The sequence below is a fragment of the Myotis nattereri genome, assembly GCF_964212035.1.
Source record: "Myotis nattereri genome assembly, chromosome: 10".
In the NCBI taxonomy this organism is placed as follows: Eukaryota; Metazoa; Chordata; class Mammalia; order Chiroptera; family Vespertilionidae; genus Myotis; species Myotis nattereri.
The window spans coordinates 2303611-2324145 of NC_138085.1; the positions used below are offsets into that span (position 1 = coordinate 2303611).

General features: G+C 50.8%; 1 protein-coding gene across 8 annotated transcripts in view; it reads right to left on the reverse strand.

Moving 5' to 3' along the window:
* MAP4K4 (mitogen-activated protein kinase kinase kinase kinase 4) overlaps positions 1–20535 on the reverse strand; it is a 195678-nt gene that overhangs the window by 52387 nt on the left and 122756 nt on the right. For all 8 annotated transcript variants that reach the window (XM_081100885.1, XM_081100880.1, XM_081100879.1 and 5 more), the window contains exons 4-9: positions 14073–14198; positions 12760–12870; positions 7603–7693; positions 6063–6193; positions 3841–3895; positions 2421–2499 (exon numbers count right to left, since the gene is read on the reverse strand). In XM_081100885.1, the coding sequence (XP_080957011.1) occupies positions 2421–2499; positions 3841–3895; positions 6063–6193; positions 7603–7693; positions 12760–12870; positions 14073–14198 (593 nt within the window). The remainder of the gene's footprint in view (positions 1–2420; positions 2500–3840; positions 3896–6062; positions 6194–7602; positions 7694–12759; positions 12871–14072; positions 14199–20535) is intronic.

Here is a 20535-nt window from a genome sequence, read left to right on the forward strand (position 1 = left end):
GGTGGGAAAGGCACGGCGCTGACACGGGCTCCGAGTCTCCATCTGTCAGCATGCCCAGCACCGAGGATGGCAGGCCACAATAGGTACGCAATAAATTTTTGTTGAATGAATGAGTTATTCAGTTTAAAAAATGTAAATTAGAAAATTAGTTCAATTCTTTCCCATTACTTCACTGCTTTTAAGAATCACTTCTATTGTCCTATATTTCCATTCAAACTTACTAGTTTTTTTTTTCAATTCAACAAATATTTATGGATCGACAACTGACACTTGTTTATGCTCGGCTCTATGAGAAGTGCGCACAGGAAATACAGTGGAGGTGTGTATGCACGTGTCATCACAGGGAAGAGGGGTGGGTGCTCAGTGGGTCGGACAGCATAGAGCAGGCCCTCTGGTATCCAAGATACGTGAGAAAAGCCATCATTCCAGAGAGAAGGGAATGGCGTGAACCCAGGTAGAGAACCGTGACGAATGATGAATCCTTTCCTAGTGCTGGTATGAAACATGGAAAAGAACAGAAAACTAGGCTGGGGTCCGCTCAGAGAGGGCCCCAGGTCAGGAGCTGCTGCTTCATCCTGTGGGGCGCGAGGAGCAGGGAGGGTCCTAGCCGCCGGGGAGGAGCGCCCTGACACGGTGACTCGAAAACCCCACGCCCACAGTCACCTGGGGGCTTCATGAAAATACACAAACCTGGGTCACTCCTCAGACCTAACGAACCAGGGATTCTGAGGTTGGAGCCCTCAACTAAAAGATGCCAAAGATTCCAAAGTCATACCATGTCTACGTATAAACATGTGGGAATCGATGGTCTATAGGCAATCCTTTAAAATCAACTAGTACATTCGGCTGGCAGAGTTCGTGATCACCTTTTGGGAGCCACTTCTCCCCACACAGAAGAACTTACACGTGGTGGAAAGACAGCAACCCTGAAGGAAGGAGCCTTATGTCTGTCGCCATCTTGTTGCTTTGGAAAACATGGGTAAATTGGAGCAGTGGCTGAACAGGCATCTAATCAAGTTTAGGGGGACGTTTCGGCAAGAACTCTCAGGGAGAATTTGTCATCATCCACATCTGTCCCTTTGCATCTCCGTGTTATGCACATAGTAGTGGTTGACCCCAAACTGAGGAATGACAAGCCCTGTGAGGCCCCCTGCAGACGGAGCTACGCTCTCCTGAATAAAATCTGACAGAGAAAAGGAAAGGGCGCAGTGACCGCGCCTCGCGCAGCACAACCCAGATGTGTGAGCCGGCCCCTTCCTCCCTGACCTCCACGAGAGGCACTGGTCCCCCTCAGCTGGCCACCCACGGAGGTCTGTTTTCACGTCTGAGTACAGGGGACCATTGGGGCTAGAGTCTTCACAAGTATACGGCCTTAAACACCTTTCTACAAACTAGCGCCCCAGTTTTCTGGAGTTGAATGTGGTTCAAGACAGTATATAAAGAACAGAAAAATACTGCCTGCAAACAAAAGGTGGGGCAGGGGTGGTGAAATGTGCTGGGGGAAGGGACAGTGAGGGGCAGGAAAGAAACAGGAGTGAAAACACGTGTGTGTGGACACAGCCAGACAGGAAACGGAAGCCACAGAACATCAGATGAGCAACCAAGAAGAAAAGAGCAGACAGGAACAGCGAAAGACCAGATCCAGAATAAAAGACTTAACCCTGAGGTCTTCTGCGTATTTCAGAATTAGAGTCAAGAACCTAAGAGGACAACACTAATTGGGAAATAGTTCCAGAAAGGAACAAACCAATTAGCCGAGCGCAGTGGGATGGACAGCGCAAGGGTTCTGAGCGAGAGGGCTCACACTTCAGGCGGGAGCGGGCGGGCAACGTGCTCAGACAAGCGTGCGCTCCCTGGCGACATTAACGTGGCACCACACCAGCAGCCCACTCCCGGGCGCACAGCTCTCAGAAAGGGCGTGCCGCTCTCCAAGAATACACAGTTTCTTCAGCAAATAAATGAGCTGCAGGGAGAGACAGGCAGCAGAGCTCTGGGATGAAGAAAGACGCCTGACGTCCATGTTTTGCAACGTTAACAGCAAATGGCACCGTTAACAGCAAATGGCACCGTTAACACCCCATTTCACCTGAGGAACTGTAAGTCCATTCAGCTTTGCTTTTTACTGCAAAAATGTTCAGAAATATATCAAACTTAGAAGTGTGTTGAAATATTAAAATGGGACGTTTTTCTTAGCCGTGTTATAGTGTTTCATATGGCCACTTGTCACTATTTCGTAACACAAAGAGAATCTATCGAGGAAAATAAACAGAACAAAAAGATCCACGTAACTGGTGTCTGGGGCACTGGCGCTGGCTCTCTGGGGATTAGAATGGCCAGAACTTTGCCTTGGAGTAAAACTAAAAAGGAACAATTTTTCTTAAAAGAAAAGAACAACAACAACAAAACCGTTTGTAGCTTACCATTTTTTTGACTTCAGCCGGGGAGGAGGGTTTCTGGGAATGAGAAACAGTGCTCTCATTGGATGCATGTCACAGAGAGCTGGGGAGAGGAGACGGTCTGTCAGTATGGCACTTATTTTACTCGTTCTTGATCTCTAGGGCTCACTCAAACACCAGACGCTCGGGCACGTCCTCTGATATGCTTTCTTGTGTCAAGCAGGCCGGACTTGTAGCTATGAGCCCTAGGGCAAACCCTGAATTCCCCACTTAAACATAGCAAAATATAAGGAGGACCAGCACAAGAAGAATATACAATTTCAAAAAGACACTGAAAAGTTTTCATGAATCAAAGATAAATATTGATTCAAAGGGTTCAAAGACTCAATAGCTTAAGTTCCTAAATCATCTACAAGCTGACAATGGAAATAAGCTTAATTCTTTGGATTGCTGTGGGCGTATCAGACGCTGCTCGTGAAGGCTCCCAGGCCAGCCCTCCAGAGAGGCCGCCCGCTCAGGGACACGCTGGTGCTCCAGGACCCGCACGCCTGTTAGGGACCTGTTTCCATCTGTGACGTCACTGTTTGCACTCCTACCACTCGCCCAATGAAGGCACGTTAGGTGCACAATTCCACGCACAACGGCCGTGGGCACTTTCGTGTGCTATATACCTTCATGAGACTCGTACAAGGCAGCTGGGAAAGGGGGGCCAAAAACAGACAACCCCATCCCCACTGAGCAAGGAGCTGAGGCAGGGCCAGGCAATGCCAGTCACTCAGGAGGAAACACGAGGGACACGTGGTGTTCACAACAGATACCCATTTCTGTACTGCAAACTAATCCTTAGTTGTTGGCAATTTTTTTCATTCATTCAACAAAAATTTACTCAGCAACAACCAGTTACCAGACAGTTATGTTCTTTGTGTATACTTTTTTATTAGGGGAACCAGCAGAAAATGCTATTTTTTCCTGTTCTCTGCAATTCTACCACATCCCTGATCAAAAATCAGTTAAATGAAATTGTCACTGATTTAATCCAAAGCAGGAGTTCATAGGTAATACAAAATGCTACTCTACAGATAAAAAGTCTTGCCTCTAGTTGTAAAGTCAACTCACACACAATACTTAAGCTCCCTGTGTTAGGACGAGTTTCAGTGAATACAGAAAAATCACTGCCTGTCACCTGAGGCCACTCACCGGAGTCTCAGGCCCATATCTGAGCTCACCTTCAGTAAAGGACAGAGGAGCCTACGGAGCTCACCCACATCTCCAAAAGGAATAGTGGGTCCCACTGGCTCCTCTCAACCTAAAGCTTCGCTGTGCTCAGGGTCCTTCATCGAGGGCCCCACCAGGAATGGCTCTATCCACGAAGCTGTTCTTTGTGAGACTCAGAGCTAGGTGTACGCTACAGGTTAAGAACTGGGCTACAGAGAACGCTACTTACGGGGAGCACCTTCTGCCATCTCGATGGCGGTGATGCCACAGGACCAAAGGTCGCTCTGCAAAACAGAACAGCACGTCATGGGCAGCACAGCAGACACCAGGCCCCCAGCTAACACGGCTGTTTACTCACACAAATGGGACAAATGCATTCTCTGGTGTATAAATGGGAAAACGCTCAGGAAGTTAAAAGCACACACACAATTGTGAGAATACCTTTCAAATGAGTAAGACAAAGATGAAAGTGATTTGTTCATCAGAACCACTCGTGTCTACGAGGGAGTGGAGGTGGTGCCTGGGCAAGCACCCCCCTGGCCCGCGGCCTGCTCTTCTGTCCAGTGTTTCATTTCTCTATGAGCTTTAGATCGTTTAGATCCCTGGCCCTAATATATGCTTCCTTTTACGTTTACCTCTCAAACTTCATGAGGGTGCTGAACAGTGAACGGCCGGAGGGCCCTTTGTGTGAGGCCCGACCCCTGCGGAGGAAACACTGTGGCCACTGCGAGGGTCACCCCGCCAGGCCCCTCCCGCCCTGCCTACTCCTGAGGAACGAGCACTAAGGTCAAGGGCTTTCTGTGCATGGAATCTTTTCTTAGTTTTAGAAGCTGAATTTTAACTTTGTTCTCCACGAGGACACGCATTTTCATCTGTTTCATTCACCTCTGTGTCCCTGGAATTGTGACTGGCATGTGGTAGGCACTCCATAAACAACGGATGATGAATGAATAAAGGTTCATCAGCCAATTTCTCAAAATCCAAATAAGGCTTTCACAGTAATTAATGAAGGACTGCTGTCATTAGCATTCTTTTGTTTATATGCTCTCATAACATAGGAATCACTAAAGTTGTTCAGTTCCATGGTTTTACTGTAATTACTTCGAGTGCAAACACGTATGTTTGATCACAGGACTGAGGAGAGGCCCACACAGCTCTCCTTGGTTCCATGGAGGTTTCCGTACTGCAGGGAGGAAGGGAGGGTGCAGCACCTGGACCGGGGACCACCTCCGCAGTAGGCCCTGCCCAGTGCGGCGGAGCCAACCACCTCTCCTCCGAGCCAACCTTGCTAATCCAGGTGATCAGCTGGGTCTAACTACGGGTTTTGTCTTTAAAAATTATTTTTAATTTACTTATGTATGAAAATACTGGAAAATGTTTGCAAATTTTGCAGGTTCAGAATGATGTATTAAAGAGTGAAAAGTCATAGAATCTATAATCTATTTGAAATAACTTCAGAAAAAAAATAAAATGCATATTCCTCTACACCATAAGCTTAAATTAAATTTCATTAATTGGGTATTTATAATAATCTAGAGGCCCGGTGCACGGGCAGGGTCCTTCGGCCTGGCCAGCGATTGGGACCGATTGGAGCCAGCTGGGGGGAGTGACTGTGGGAGGTTGGCTGTAGGAGCGCACTGACCACCAAGGGGCAGCTCCTGTGTTGAGCATCTGCCCCCTGGTGGTCAGTGTGCGTCATAGCAACCGGTCGACTGGTCATTCGCAATGGTTGCATAGGCCTTTTTATATATAGATACTGTGGAAATGGACAGTGTTATGACGTGAACTCAATTCTAAATGTTATTAAACAGGTACATTAACCACTCTGACTTGCTAGATAAGGCCAGGGGACTTTTTAAAAACTTGTTTGGGTTAATATATTCAACCCAAGTCTGAGGGTCAAATGTGGTTCTCCGTCAGGATCAGGACGTGCACGGCTGAGCCACGTGCCCGGAGGTACTGCAGTCATGCAGACACACTGTGACCTGATAAAAGGCGGAGCTCTGTCACAGGACCCGCCCAGTGGCCCAGGCTGCCCTGGAGGCAGCTTGTTCCTTAGTAAGAAGACCGGTGATGGTGCAGAATGGACACGAGAAGGCAGCATCTCCAGCGGTTCTCAACCTTCCTGATGCCGTGACCCTTTAATACAGCTCCTCATGTTGTGGTGACCCCCAACCATAAAATTATTTTCGTTGCTACTTCATAACTGTAATTTTGCTACTGTTATGAATCGTGATGTAAATATCTGACATGCTATATGTGTTTTCCGATGGTCGCGACCCACAGGTTGAGAACCGCTGAAACGCTGTGCTGACAGTGCTACCCCCGCACAGGCGCCCAGGCTCCCTTCCCGAGGGAGCAGGCAGGATGAGGGTGGGCGGTGTGTCAGCAGAGCCTGTCCCTCAAGGAACGGCAGGAACCCAGTGAGCCAAGCAAGCAGGCGCCTCTTACTCTGTAGTCATAGGTGGCATCTGGGTTCTCGTCGCAGGCGATGACCTCAGGCGCCATCCAGTAGGGGGTGCCTATGAAGGTGTTTCTCCTCCCCACAGTCCTGTCCAACTGAGCACTCACTCCGAAATCGACTGGAAGAGGAGAAAAAAAGAAAATGTGAAACACAACTAACAAGTCAAACACAAGACCACGAGAACTCGGAGGAGGTGTCTTCAGAGCAAACTGAGCAGGAACACGTCACTGACACGCAGCCTCCTCCGGTCACCGCACGACGAGCAGCCTTTCCAGAGGGAGCCGGCAGCCCTCTTCCTGCCCGGAAGCTGCCAGGCCTGGTCGCCTCCGAGCCGAGATCACTCCCAGGGCACAGGCTCCACTCCTGCCTGCGGATCAGCCTGCGGAGCCACCTGGCCAGCTCTTGGCGTGCACATTCCTGAGACAGGCTCGCCGGCCAGGGGACGGTCAGCAAGTGACCACTGAGGGATGCGCAGGCCCCCCCGCGGGTGCACAGGGAACACATGGCTTGTGTCGTCGGGAGGGAGCAGTGCCAGTGCCTCCCTCTGAGCTGGGAGGGATCCCAACTAGGCAGACTATTCCTCCACAGATGGCCAGTCATTGCAGGCGCTACGCAAGAGCAATGATGAGATCTCACTTTTCAGGACTAGCTGCTGCACCTACAACTTTTTAAAGGTGGGCTAGATTCTTATAAGCATAGTTTTCATGATGACTTAGTGGAAGAAAACAAGGTTAAACCTGTTTAAATCTGACAGGAGTATTATATGAAAGTGGGTGCGAGCGAGTTGAGATCCAGGCAAGGGAAACCGGAAACCCAGAGAGCCACTGGAACAGAGAACCATCACAAACCCTGTCCAGGAAGACACCATGGGTTCCACCCCCATTACACACATGTGACCGAGCACCCACCACATTCGAGGCACTGTGCCAGGTGCTGCGTAAGAACATTCCGGCAAATAAATCAATCCTGGTGGCTGTACCCCCAGAACTTCTATTCTCATAAAGGAGCCAGAATTATAAGTAAAGAATAGCTTAATGGTTATGAATTGTGATCATTATTTTGGAGGAAACAAGGCAGCGGGACCTGACACAGATCAGAGGGTCAGCGAAGGCCAATGAGGACGAAGAAAACACTGCAGCTTCGACCCAGGGGGCAGTCTGTGCCAAGGCCCTGAGGCAAGTCCCAAGGAAACCAGTTAGTCACTGAGGAAGAAGGGTGAGGTCCTCACAGAAGGAGGCTAGCAGCAGCAGGGCCATGGCTGTTTATGAGCCATGACAGGAAATGTGGCTTTTATACAAAGTAAAATAGAAAGTTATTAGTGATCTTGAAGCAGGAAAATGACATGATCTGACTTAGACTCTGGTCTGTCTGCTACACAGAGAACGGGGGTGGGGGTGGTGGTGGGGAGACATGATGGAAGGGTGGAGCCAGGCTAAGCAATGACCTGTCACAGACAGTGCGGGCACAGGCGGCAGGCTGGCTAATGCCCACGGCAGGGGTGCTGCCGGCTGTGCCTCCGTCACCTACCGAGCTTCACCTCTGCGTTCTCCGTCAGCAGCACGTTCTGGCCCTTGATGTCCCGGTGAATCACATGATGGATGTGAAGATGCGCCAGGCCCTGAGTAGGAAGACAGACTGAACCTTAGTCGCTATCTCTGTAAGTCAGTCACCAAGGCACAGCCTTCCCGAGGAGGGCGTGTACGGGCCACAGGCTTTGCGGACCACAGCTAGAGCATCCGATTCGCTCCGGCGCTTCCCGGGAGACGCTGCTCACAGCACCCCACAGGCAGAGCACAGGCCCACCCCCCGCTCCGGTGGGCTAGGTCCCTGTGGTAGCGCCACCACGCTCTAGCTGCCCTGAGACATGCTGTGGATGACCGTGTGCTTGCGCGGCTACAGCCTGTGCTATTTGTGCACCGGGGGTGCCTTTCCCACACTGTGCACCCATCTTTCCGGGGTGACCCCGAGATACGTTTGAACTAGACACATCCCAGGGGAAAGCAAAGGTGAGCTGGGTCCCCCAGCCCACAGCCCATCATCCCACCTCTACCCCATATGCAAAATAGTTCAGCCATCAAAAGAGCTTTGTGTTCAGTGGTTCTCAACCTGTGGGTCGTGACCCCTTTGGCGGTCGAACGACCCTTTCACAGGGGTCGCCTAAGACCATCCTGCCTATCAGATATTTACATTACGATTCATAACAGTAGCAACATTACAGTTATGAAGTAGCAACGAAAATAATGTTATGGTTGGGTCACAACATGAGGAACTTATTTAAAGGGCCAGAAGGTTGGGAACCGCTGTGTTAGAGTATGTGTTTCCCAGAGAGAGAAACCTCCTGGCATATAGTGCTTTCTGATGACCTTGGATCTGGAAGGAAGCCCGAGAGCAGTCTCTTCTGAGGGGGAGCAAGAACACAACTACATTTTGCATCCAAATATGGTCTAAAAGATAAAATGCCCCATTCTCTCACTCCTTTACTTGCCCCATCTTTAGCTCGAGAAGCGAAATCGAGAGCCCGCCTCCTTCCCATACAAGCAGCCAACTCACTGGGAAAGGGCTAGTTCCGAGGGGTGGACTGAAGAGAAGGGTTTGACTTTCCTGTTCCATTGCTTGTGGGTTTTATTGTTATCATGACTTTGAAGGCTGTGAAGTAAATGAGACAGCTGCTCTAGAACACTTGTTTCTCAAGCACAGGGCTGCCCACGGCTTCCACCAGCCACGTGTGAAGCCGTGTGTGTGCGGGGGGAGGGGTGCAGGGTTGGCCATGGGCACTGGCGGGGGAGAGGCACTAACACATGAGCCACCACAGGGCCAGTTAGGAAGAAAGCCTTCCTCTCAGTGTGAAACAACTGTGAGCAGCAAAGGAAGAGGCAAAAAACACGCAGCTTCCCGAATTCTTTCCTACCTCCTACTGGTACTACTCCGTTCATCATTTATTCTAGAATTTGCACAAACCCCCTTCTTACACCTTTATAGCATCATCTTAGCAACAAACACAAGTACCCGTGTCCTCAGACAAACGTGGCCTGGGTATTCTTATTCCTAATGAGCAACATACAGAGGCGTGTCTCCTGTGCTGTGTACGGCCAAGGGTGGCCACCGGGCACCGACGCTGCGGAGGCGTGGCCAACAGCTGGTCACCAGTGCCACCCCGAGCCAGGACGGCTCTGAACAGTGAACGCATTTTTCCTGTATGGCGTGCCTGGGAGGACGGCACGTGTGTGTTTCGCTGCTCCCATATCAAAAACCAAGCTGCAACGATTCTTTCTTAGCAGAGACAGACGACAGATCCCAATACACACAAGGAAACAGTCCAGACAATGAATCGGTTAAGGCTGGGGAGCAGTCTCTGCAGCTGTCTCACTGCTGGACAGGGACAAGGAGCGGTCGAAGGCCGGCCTGCAGCACTGGCTGCGAAAGGCTAAGTGCCCCTTAGTAAAAACGCCCGTTTCCAACTAGGTCAGTGGCCGGCAAACTGCGGCTCGCGAGCCACATGCGGCTCTTTGGCCCCTTGAGTGTGGCCACGAAGTTTCAATCGCACTGTACGTGCGTGCCCGCACGTGGTATTTTGTGGAAGAGCCACACTCAAGGGGCCGCCGTTTGCCGACCACTGACCTAGATGCACGTGACTGCCATGTGGACTGAATGCAAAGTGCTGGGATGTCGGTAAACCTCCTGGTCTCAAGAGGCCCAGTGGGCCGCCAGGAGCTTTCTACACACTCCAGACACCTTCTGAGGGCCTCACCGCAGCAGCGTCCGAACCAACCCCCACTGAGGAGCGAGAGCAGGTCCCGCCCTCCGCGCGTTCTCCAGGGTCCCCACGCCTCTGCGGGGGCGCGGCCTTCCTTTCCCAAGAGAGCTCACCTCCCCGTCTACGGCCATCTCCTTACCAGAACGACTCCTAGCAGTTCCTTCATGATAAATACACACCTGCTTCGGTGTCTGCTTCTGGATCCCAGAGGCTGGTGTGTTTAAGTTCATTCAGACTTTTGTCACAGGAAAGACAAGTCACGCACTCACTGGGGAACACACTTCTACATCTCAACATGATGTCTATCAACCTCAAACACCCAGGCTAGCAGTCCATGCTTAGTGCACACACCAGGTAAACAACGTATGCCTGTGCACATAAAAGCATGGAACTGCCCTAGCTGGTTTGGCTCAGTGGATAAAGCATCGGCCTGTGGACTGAAGGGTCCTGGGTTCGATTCCAGTCAAGGGCACATGCCCGGGTTGTGGGCTCGATCCCTAGTAAGGAGCATGCAGGAGGCAGCCAATCAATGATTCTCTCTCATCATTGATGTTTCTCTCTCCTTCTCTCTTCCTCTCTGAAATCAATTTAAAAAAAAATTGTTCCAGCCCTAACCGGTTTGGCTCAGTGGATAGAGTGTCGGCCTGCGGACTGAAGGGTCCCAGGTTCGATTCCGGTCAAGGGCATGTACCTTGGTTGCGGGCACATCCCCAGTAGGGGGTGTGCAGGAGACAGCTGGTCGATGTTTCTCTCTCATCGATGTTTCTAACTCTCTATCCCCCTCCCTTCCTCTCTGTAAAAAATAAATAAAAATATATTTAAAAAAAAAATTGTTCCAGCTTTGGCCTTGCAAGCTCTTGGAGAAAAAAAAGCAAAAAAAAAAAAAAAAGCATGAAACTGCCTGTGATGAAATGTGTTTAAAATACATTTATTTGATGGCTCAGACATTTACAATGAAACCTAGTTCTCTGCTTGAGAAATCCTACACTGGAGTTACATGTAGGAAAGATGTGTGTGTGCTTCTACCAGAGTAAGGACAAGTAATATTAAATGAGCATTAGCTGTATATGCACGTGTCACATTAAATGACTCCTATACATTGACATTAATTCTCCTGATGAAGGCTTGGTACCTGTATCTCACAGGTGAGAAAGGCAGTCCTGAAAGCTGAGTGACACTGCCAAGGGTGCACATCAGGTAAGCAGCAGGGCAGGGCTCACAACCAGGTCTGATGGACTCCAGCAGCCACCGCCTTAGCCAGGGCCCTCCTGTCCACCAGGCTGTTTCCTTACAGCTGACCGCACACACGTGCGCCCTGAGCTTCATCTCAGCGGGCAGGCACATGCCTTCTCCACCTCACACCCTGCTCCCCATGGTAGCCTCAGACAAGAACCCTGATGCTTTAATAATAAAATTTGAATGTGACTATAAATAGATGGTTCTCCCACTTCATCCACACAACTAGTTTTCTTAAGGGAATTTCCTATTGTCAAGGGCTGTGCAAAATCTACACAGGTCCTCGGGGTACGTCAGACTCAACGTACGTTGTTTTGTGGTTACATCGCCATCTCCCATTTATAAAAAATAAAGTCCCGTTATTTCAATGTATGTACATATGTGCTTTATGTTGTTTATTATTTATTTACCAAAAGTAAAGGTCAGGAATTGTGGTCTTTCTTTTAATCTTTTTTTACTGTTTCACTTCATTACTGCTGTGTCTGTGCTCCATGTGAGTGACGTAGGCGCTTATGTAGGTGGGTTCCGACTTAACGGCGAAAATTGCATGATGTTGCGCTGTAGGAACGGATCTCCGACGTAACCCGAGGACCTACTATATAAAAGCCTAAGCAACCGGCCGGTAGCTATGACGTGCACCGGCCACCAGGACGCAGACGCTCAATGCAGGATCGGAAACCATAGGCATGGAACATGGAACAGCCTAATGAATCTCAGAGGGAAGGAGGGATTTGTGCGCCAGTGGGGTCCCTTCGGCCTGGCCTGCGGGGATCGGGCTGAAGCTGGCTCTCCAACATCCCCCAAGGGGTCCCAGATTGCGAGAGGGCGCAGGCCAGGCTGAGGGACCCCACTGGAGCACGAATCCGTGCACTGGGCTTTTAAATATCTAAATAAAAAGAAATTAAAACCTATCTCTATGAATTCCACTTGGCATTTTTTAAACCTGTAGTCCTCTGTCAAACTTCAATATAAAAATGGGGATAAATTCACCTACAAATAAAGTAACAATTTTTTGTATTAGTGAGAGAAGCCTAACAATTAGATTCCAGTTTAACTCAGTAGAACATGGGGTAAATGAAATCAAACCAAGTCATTCATGTGTGTAACCCAGGGGCAAGCACGGAGGAAGCTAAGCTCGCCGACCGGCCAGAGGCTCCCCGGCTGTGGTCAGGGCGGCTCTGCCAGCAGGAGGGACCTTCAGAAGCTGCTGTAATAGTAGTGCAGAAACTTCCTCTAAGATCATGAGACAAGCCTCCAGCGCTGTAAGCAGCAGTGACACTGGAACTTTCCCTCATGCATACTGCAGCAGACTAGCAGCGAGCGCCCGGCCCCCGACCAGGTGCCAGTGCTCGGCACCACCGCTGGCCCGCAGGCTCAGACACGGGCTCTCAGAGAAAAGCAGGACGCTCTCTCTCCCCTCCACTCTGACTTCTCAACACCAGGAGGTGAATTCAGGGAGATACAGAAAAAACTGTTTCCTCTTTCAATCTGCTTTCTTAGATACTTGCCAGAATACTTTGGATCTTTAGATCCAAACCATGATGAAGCTTAAACGATCAAAGCCAGCTGGCGAGACAGAGCCCTTGGCTGTCAAGACAAGAGCGATCAGTGCAGTTATAACTCGAGGAACACCCTGGGCGAGGGCCGTGAAGAGGAGGTGCCAGATCCCGGGCACCAGAGCCGCCGGTCCTTACCCTCAGGATCTCCCTGGAGATGTACGCTATCCAGTCCTCCTTGAGCGCGTTCCCCTTGGTGTTCTTCACCAGGTCCGTGATGGACCCCGCCCCACAGAACTCCATCACCAGCTGCGGGCGGAAACACAGCGACTCACGCTGGGCAGGACATGGGCACCCACACACCCAGGAGCCGGCCCTCCGTGTGCCCTCCTGAAGACCCAGGCACACGTCCGTTCTGGAGGCATCCGAATTCCTGAGAGCATGTCGCCGTCCAAGCAGTAACTGCGCATTTGGAGCAGGCGGCAGGCTGCTGACCCGCCAGCCCCCAGCCCCCACGCACGCGGGACGGGAGGGCCATTCTGTTCTTAATCAGCGCCCATTATCAGAAACCTGGGACACATACTCCCTAACAGTGTTTCTCGTGTGCCAAAATCAGACTGTTACGATTCTCAAACTATTTTACATTGACTGGGTTTAGAACAAAAGAGAAATGCTATTTTTTAAGTAACACATAGTTTTAAAAACTATATTGTATACTGTATCTAAATGTTTGAACAACATGAACGTAAGTATATTTTTTAAGTACCTGAAAAATCAAATGAATTGAACTAAAATTTTAACTATGATGACATTTGGGCAATTGAAATGAAAGTAACTATTTCCCTTGCATTTTCTTAATTTTGCAAATTTTCTACAATGGCTTTTTTGAAACATAGGAAAAGGACTGATCTCTTTTACTGCTCTCTACGTCCAGAGCCTTTGGCGTAACTAATGTGATGACCATATTTCTGACAATATCTGTTTCATCATCTTGAATATATATGTGTTTAAGAAGAGAGAATTTTGAATGTGTCATGTCCAGAAATTTCCCTGGAATTTATTGTTTTTAATTAACTATTATTAACAATACTTTTAAAAATTACTGATATGTTTGTTTTCTTGTGATCTGTCTCTCACTTCCAGGTAATAAAGAAAGATTCATTCAGTATAGCTTCCATGTTAACCCTTTGTATGCCATAAGCATCTATAGACGCAAGGATGGTTTCGTTTTGGACATGTAGCAGTTAACTGGTTAATTTTCATAATTAAAGTTTTTATTTTTTTATTTTCAAGATCCTAATTTCCTTGCTCTTTAATTACATTGTTTTTAAAACATTCCATTTTATCCCTGAAACAGGCAAAGTGAAAACATCTAAATAAACATTAGTATAATGTCCACCAAGAAAGATCCCAGACACCAGCCCCTTTCCTCTGCTGTCTCCCCCTCTGGAAGGTCCCTGCTGCCTTCTACCTGGCCCATGAGGAAGCCCCCAGACGGACACAGTGCCTACCCAGAGCTGGTCGTCATGTCCAGGGGGGCTCTTTTTAATGAAAGCACCGTAATATGTGGCAATATTTCTGTGATGAGAATATTTCTTCAGCATATTTATCTCCAGTTTGATTTCTTCCTCTTCATCCTTAAGAAAAAATAAAAACAGAATGTGTGGCTTCTGATAATGTGCACGACTTTACTTCCCTCCCCACAGGCAGTGACAGAAGTTTCCAGTCCATTCTCACTATCCTTGCGTCAAGAATCGGCGACTTGCCCTGACCGGAATCGAATCTGAGATCCTTCAATCTGCAGGCCGACGCTCTAGCCACTGAGCTAGACCAGAGAGGGAAAGAAACCATCTTTTAAAGAGAAACTTCCAGTTGTACACCTCTGCACTGGAAACCAAACACATAACAAACATGAGTCATCTTAGAAAAGCAATTCTCAAATGGTGGCTTCCGTCTGCCCCAGCATGAGCATATTACAGATGCTCTATAGCAGCGGTTCTCAACCTGGGGGGCGAACGACCCTTTCACAGGGGTCGCCTAAGACCATCCTGCATATCAGATATTTACATGACGATTCATAACAGTAGCAACATTACAGTGATGAAGTAGCAACGAAAATAATTTTACCGTTGGGGGTCACCACAACATGCGGAGCTGTATTAAAGGGTCACGGCATTAGGAAGGGGGAGAACCACTGGTCTACAGGCATAGCTGCCATGTGCCTCACGAGGTCACGACTGCGAATGAGAGCAAAGTCCTGTGGCAAGCACAGTCACTGACGGCCTGTGCAGTGATCCTTATGTGACTTTTGTCTCTGTTTGTGATGCATCCCATTTACTGATTTGCGGACATTGCACCATCCTTCGAGCCCTGTACACAGAAAAGTCACACCAAACGTGCATCATTTCATCTGTGATTTCAACAGGGCCATGTTGAGAGCAACAATAAAAAATGTGACGCTGAATAACTAGGATGCTACCTTAATGCTAAACAGAACGAGTGTTCAGCCTGGCTAGGGCGACAGAACAGACTCTCTTCAAAGGAACTTCATACTAAAACATCAGCTGGCGGCACAGGGGCAGGCCCGAGTGGAACTAGACGCCCAATCCATCCACAGCGCTGTCCTGGGTTCTGTCCGCCACTCCCTCATGCAGGGGACAGTGAGCTGCCACCACGGCGTGGGCACAGGGCGCACGGAGCTGCTCTCCTCTGTGCCAGCACGTGGCCCCGTGCGTGTGGGCTCCTGAGCAGCCCAGGGTGTCCCTAATGAGGCTGATTGAGAGGAAGGATTCCTAACAGCAGTCGGCACATGACCACGGCCCTAAACATGCTCCTGTTGGGAGGCATGCCTTCCTCAGAGACAGGCCGCAGTGAAACACATCGGCCCGAAAAGCCAACCTCCACGTTCCTTACACGGGGCTAGGTCATTAGAAAGCGAACTGGAGGCTTGTTTTTCTCCTTATACTCATCAGTGAACCTACAAGGACCTGGGGTGTAAAGGCTGTAGGAAAACGAAAAGAGCAATGCTGAGTCAGGGCAGGACAAATGGAAACGCTGACCAGAATGTCGTTTGTGGTAAAAGCAGGTAATTGCTTCGTAAGTACTGAGCAGCTGCGTGCGCTGTGCAGACTCAGTTCTCCTCCAGCGCTGAGCCCCACCCCCACCCACAGCAGCAGGTACCCCAGGGCCTCCAGGGCCCAGGACAGAGAGCAAGCGCTGCTTCTCTGCTCCCCGGCAGTGCGTCTGAGCAACAACAGGATCATGAGGACTCCAGGGATGGGTTCCAACCAAGTTAGAATTCTTACCCATTTACACTCCTCTGCAGGCCTAAATTCAGTGCTGCCCACTGGTGTGAAACACAGGTGCACACTGGCACACGGCAGGCACACGGGCAGCGGGCGGCCTGCGTCCTGGAAGCTAAGGTGCGGGCAGACACATGTAATGAAACCATGACCTAGGCCAGTGATGGCGAACCTTTTGAGCTCGGCGTGTCAGCATTTTGAAAAACCCTAACTTAACTCTGGTGCCGTGTCACATATAGGAATTTTTTGATATTTGCAACCATAGTAAAACAAAGACTTATATTTTTGATATTTATTTTATATATTTAAATGCCATTTAACAAGGAAAAATCAACCAAAAAACATGAGTGTCATAGGTTCGCCATCACTAACCTAGGAGCACCCCTCTCTCACTGCTATGATTACAGAACAGTGACTAGCACACATCTTACCAGACAAAAGGGAGTTCAGTGCTCACTGTCACCTGTAACGAGCACCCACCGTGGTGGAGAGAGAGTGTCTGAGAGGCAGGACCTGCCATCGGCTCTGAGCGACTGCAGCTGGAGCCGTAGGTAGGACTGATGCCTGACTGACTGACACGGGCTTATGTTGTCTTTAGATAAAGTACTAATGAACCAGCTGAGTGCACGCCTCCTTTAACCATTCGTTAAGAACACGTTTGGTGGTCTCAACCCAACATTTAAATACACACACCCCACCACCACCTGCCTCAGAAGACACAACAGAAAACAGACGAGAACTGGAATTTTAAACAAACCCCACATGAAAGGAGAGAGGAACTGGCAGACGGACAAGACAAGTGTATGCACCCCTGTGGGGAGGCTCGTCCAAATGCCTGCTCATCATCCCCCCCCCCCCCGCCCCCGGGAGGCCACAACCAGACACACACGCAGGAAGAGGCGCTGGAGCTTAGGGAAACTGAGAGGCGAGAGGACATTCTGGAAAGAAAGGTCAGGCCCCTGCTGGATGTCTCCAGAGCCCGGCAGCTGCTGGCCCCACCAATGATTCAATGCAGCGGATGCCAATTAGCATTTGGACTCCAATCAGCGGAAGTAAAGCTCCTAGAAAAGGCCTTTGTCCCAGGCTGGGCAGGAGTTCTCTGTTGCCTCCCTTGGCTGCCAGAGATGGGGGAGGGGAGACCAGAGAACAGTGGTAATTTTCAAAAGCAACTATGGGTTTGTGGATGAGTCACGTGACAAGGCCGCCCACCCCGTCATCTGAGCACACGGGGGTGCACATTAGTAATTTTTTTCAAACGGCTCCTTAAAATGTTGTCTTAAACTGCTGTCACCTACATGCTCTCTCCTTCCACTGACAGCAGAAACTACATGAAGAGAGACAGGCGGACCGGTGATGCGCTAAGTAGGGGAAGCCGGAGGACCGGCAATGTTCTGGGCTGGCCTTCCTCCCGCAGGCCTCTCCAGAACTCACTCCTCGTCAGCAGGTGAACAAAAGAGGAGGCCTCACTGCACCCCAGCCAGCTGGGTGATGAACGAGATGTGCAAATATCTCTGCAGATTCCACCACCAAATGTGTAAGTGCATATACATTTAGAATGAAAATAATCAGTTTTTAAAAACCAGTTTGTAAGTTTGTGTGACTGTGACCAGGGAGACAAATGAGACCACCTCTTCCTTGGCAATCGCAGCTAGAGCTGAGGTTATTATCATTCCACCACACTGAATTCACCAAGATTAAGTTTTTGACCCAGACACATGTTATACCACTTAAATTCCCTGACAATTCAACCAAAGGTGAAGAGAGCTATGCAGAAAAGATTTTAGAACAAAGTTCAGGGCACCTGGTCAGAGGAGGGGATGGCATGATCTTTAAAATTAATCAGCCCAGTCTCCTAAGATCATCAGTCTCAGAATAAAAACCAAAGAGGAAAATTACAAAATCAACATAACTGAAGTGAGGATCAGTATGACATCTTACTCAAGAAAAAACACTTGTGAGAGGAGGGCGCGCCCTTGCAAGAGGGGGACAGGTACTAGTGAGAGGAGGGCGGGCACTAGTGAGGAGGGCGGGCAGTAGTGAGAGGAGGGCGGGCACTAGTGAGAGGAGGGCGGGCAGTAGTGAGAGGAGGGCGGGTACTAGTGAGAGGAGGGCGGGCACTAGTGAGAGGAGGGCGGGCACTTGTGAGAGGAGGGCGGGCACTAGTGAGAGGAGGGCGGGCACTTGTGAGAGGAGGGCGGGCACTAGTGAGAGGAGGGCGGGCACTAGTGAGAGGAGGGCGGGCAGTAGTGAGAGGAGGGCGGGCACTAGTGAGAGGAGGGCGGGCAGTAGTGAGAGGAGGGCGGGTACTAGTGAGAGGAGGGCGGGCACTTGTGAGAGGAGGGCGGGCACTAGTGAGAGGAGGGCGGGCACTTGTGAGAGGAGGGCGGGCAGTAGTGAGAGGAGGGAGGGCACTAGTGAGAGGAGGGCGGGCACTAGTGAGAGGAGGGCGGGCAGTAGTGAGAGGAGGGCGGGCACTTGTGAGAGGAGGGCGGGCAGTAGTGAGAGGAGGGCGGGCACTAGTGAGAGGAGGGCGGGCAGTAGTGAGAGGAGGGCGGGCAGTAGTGAGAGGAGGGAGGGCACTAGTGAGAGGGGGACAGGTACTAGTGAGAGGAGGGAGGGCACTAGTGAGGAGGGCGGGCACTAGTGAGAGGAGGGCGGGCAGTAGTGAGAGGAGGGCGGGCACTAGTGAGAGGAGGGCGGGCAGTAGTGAGAGGAGGGCGGGCACTTGTGAGAGGAGGGCGGGCACTTGTGAGAGGAGGGCGGGCACTTGTGAGAGGAGGGCGGGCAGTAGTGACAGGAGGGCGGGCACTAGTGAGAGGAGGGCGGGCACTTGTGAGAGGAGGGCGGGCAGTAGTGAGAGGAGGGCGGGCAGTAGTGACAGGAGGGCGGGCACTAGTGAGAGGAGGGCGGGCAGTAGTGAGAGGAGGGCGGGCAGTAGTGACAGGAGGGCGGGCACTAGTGAGAGGAGGGCGGGCAGTAGTGACAGGAGGGCGGGCACTAGTGAGAGGAGGGCGGGCACTAGTGAGAGGAGGGCGGGCAGTAGTGAGAGGAGGGCGGGCACTAGTGAGAGGAGGGCGGGCACTAGTGAGAGGAGGGCGGGCACTTGTGAGAGGAGGGCGGGCAGTAGTGAGAGGAGGGCGGGCAGTAGTGACAGGAGGGCGGGCACTAGTGAGAGGAGGGCGGGCAGTAGTGACAGGAGGGCGGGCACTAGTGAGAGGAGGGCGGGCAGTAGTGACAGGAGGGCGGGCACTAGTGAGAGGAGGGCGGGCAGTAGTGACAGGAGGGCGGGCACTTGTGAGAGGAGGGCGGGCACTAGTGAGAGGAGGGCGGGCAGTAGTGACAGGAGGGCGGGCACTAGTGAGAGGAGGGCGGGCACTAGTGAGAGGAGGGCGGGCAGTAGTGACAGGAGGGCGGGCACTAGTGAGAGGAGGGCAGGCAGTAGTGACAGGAGGGCGGGCACTAGTGAGAGGAGGGCGGGCAGTAGTGACAGGAGGGCGGGCACTTGTGAGAGGAGGGCGGGCAGTAGTGACAGGAGGGCAGGCACTAGTGAGAGGAGGGCGGGCAGTAGTGACAGGAGGGCGGGCACTAGTGAGAGGAGGGAGGGCACATTTGAGAGGAGGCAGCAGTCCTGCGGGAAGCTCACTGCTGCCCTCTTGTTCCGCGTTACCACAGCCGCTCCGCCTCCAGCAGCCCTGCCTGCCAGCCACAGCCTCAGCGTCGGGCGACCCCTCCACCAGCTAAAAGATGGCCATGTGCTACCTTGCAGGGGTGGAGAACCTCCTGTCTGCCCAGGGCCATGTGGATATTGACACCATCAATCGAGGCCACCCAGAGTTACCGACTGAAACCTTAGCTGCTGGAACTGGTCAGACATTTAACGCACCCCAATGCCTTGCAGGGCCAGACCACATGACTCCGCAGGCCTACAGGGCCCGAGGGGCGGACGGTCCCTACCCCTGTGCTCATGGCTCAGATGGTGGTAACCATTTTTAACAATAAAGTGTTTATGTATTTACATTCTTAAAATTGTATTTCCTGGATGACACTGGTCCATGAGGTCACACAGGTGCGCATTTCTATGCACCATGATCTGTATTCTGCACCGTGGGCTCACCACCCAATGTAGCAATAAAGTATCTTTAAATGAAGGTATATACTTTGGTTTTTAAATTTTTTAAATATGTTTTATTGATTTTTTTTAGAGAGAGAGGAAGGGAGAGGGAGAGAGAAAAATCAATCACCTGCCTCCTGCACAACCCCTCCTAGGGATCAAGCCCACAACCCGGGCCTGTGCCCTGAGCAGAAATCCAAGCCATGACCTCCCAGTGCTTGGTGAGATGCTCAGCCACCTGAGCCATACCCGGCCAGCACGACACACTTGGGGTTGTAGACACAATGCTCTTGCACACTAACAGAGGACAGTGCAATGTGAACATAACTTATACGCAGCAGGAAGCCAGAAAGTGCCTGTGACGTGCTTTACTGTGATAGTCACTTCACGGCGGCGACCGGGAACCCACAATACCTCCGAGATATGTCTGGACCTGCTACTGGGGACCCTAAGGTGTGGTAACCAAGAGTAGGACCTGAAACCTAGACCCTGGCTGAATTGGGAAACAAATCCTGCAGGTAAACCCCAGTGTGACCAAAATTAAATCCTCCACTAAGACAC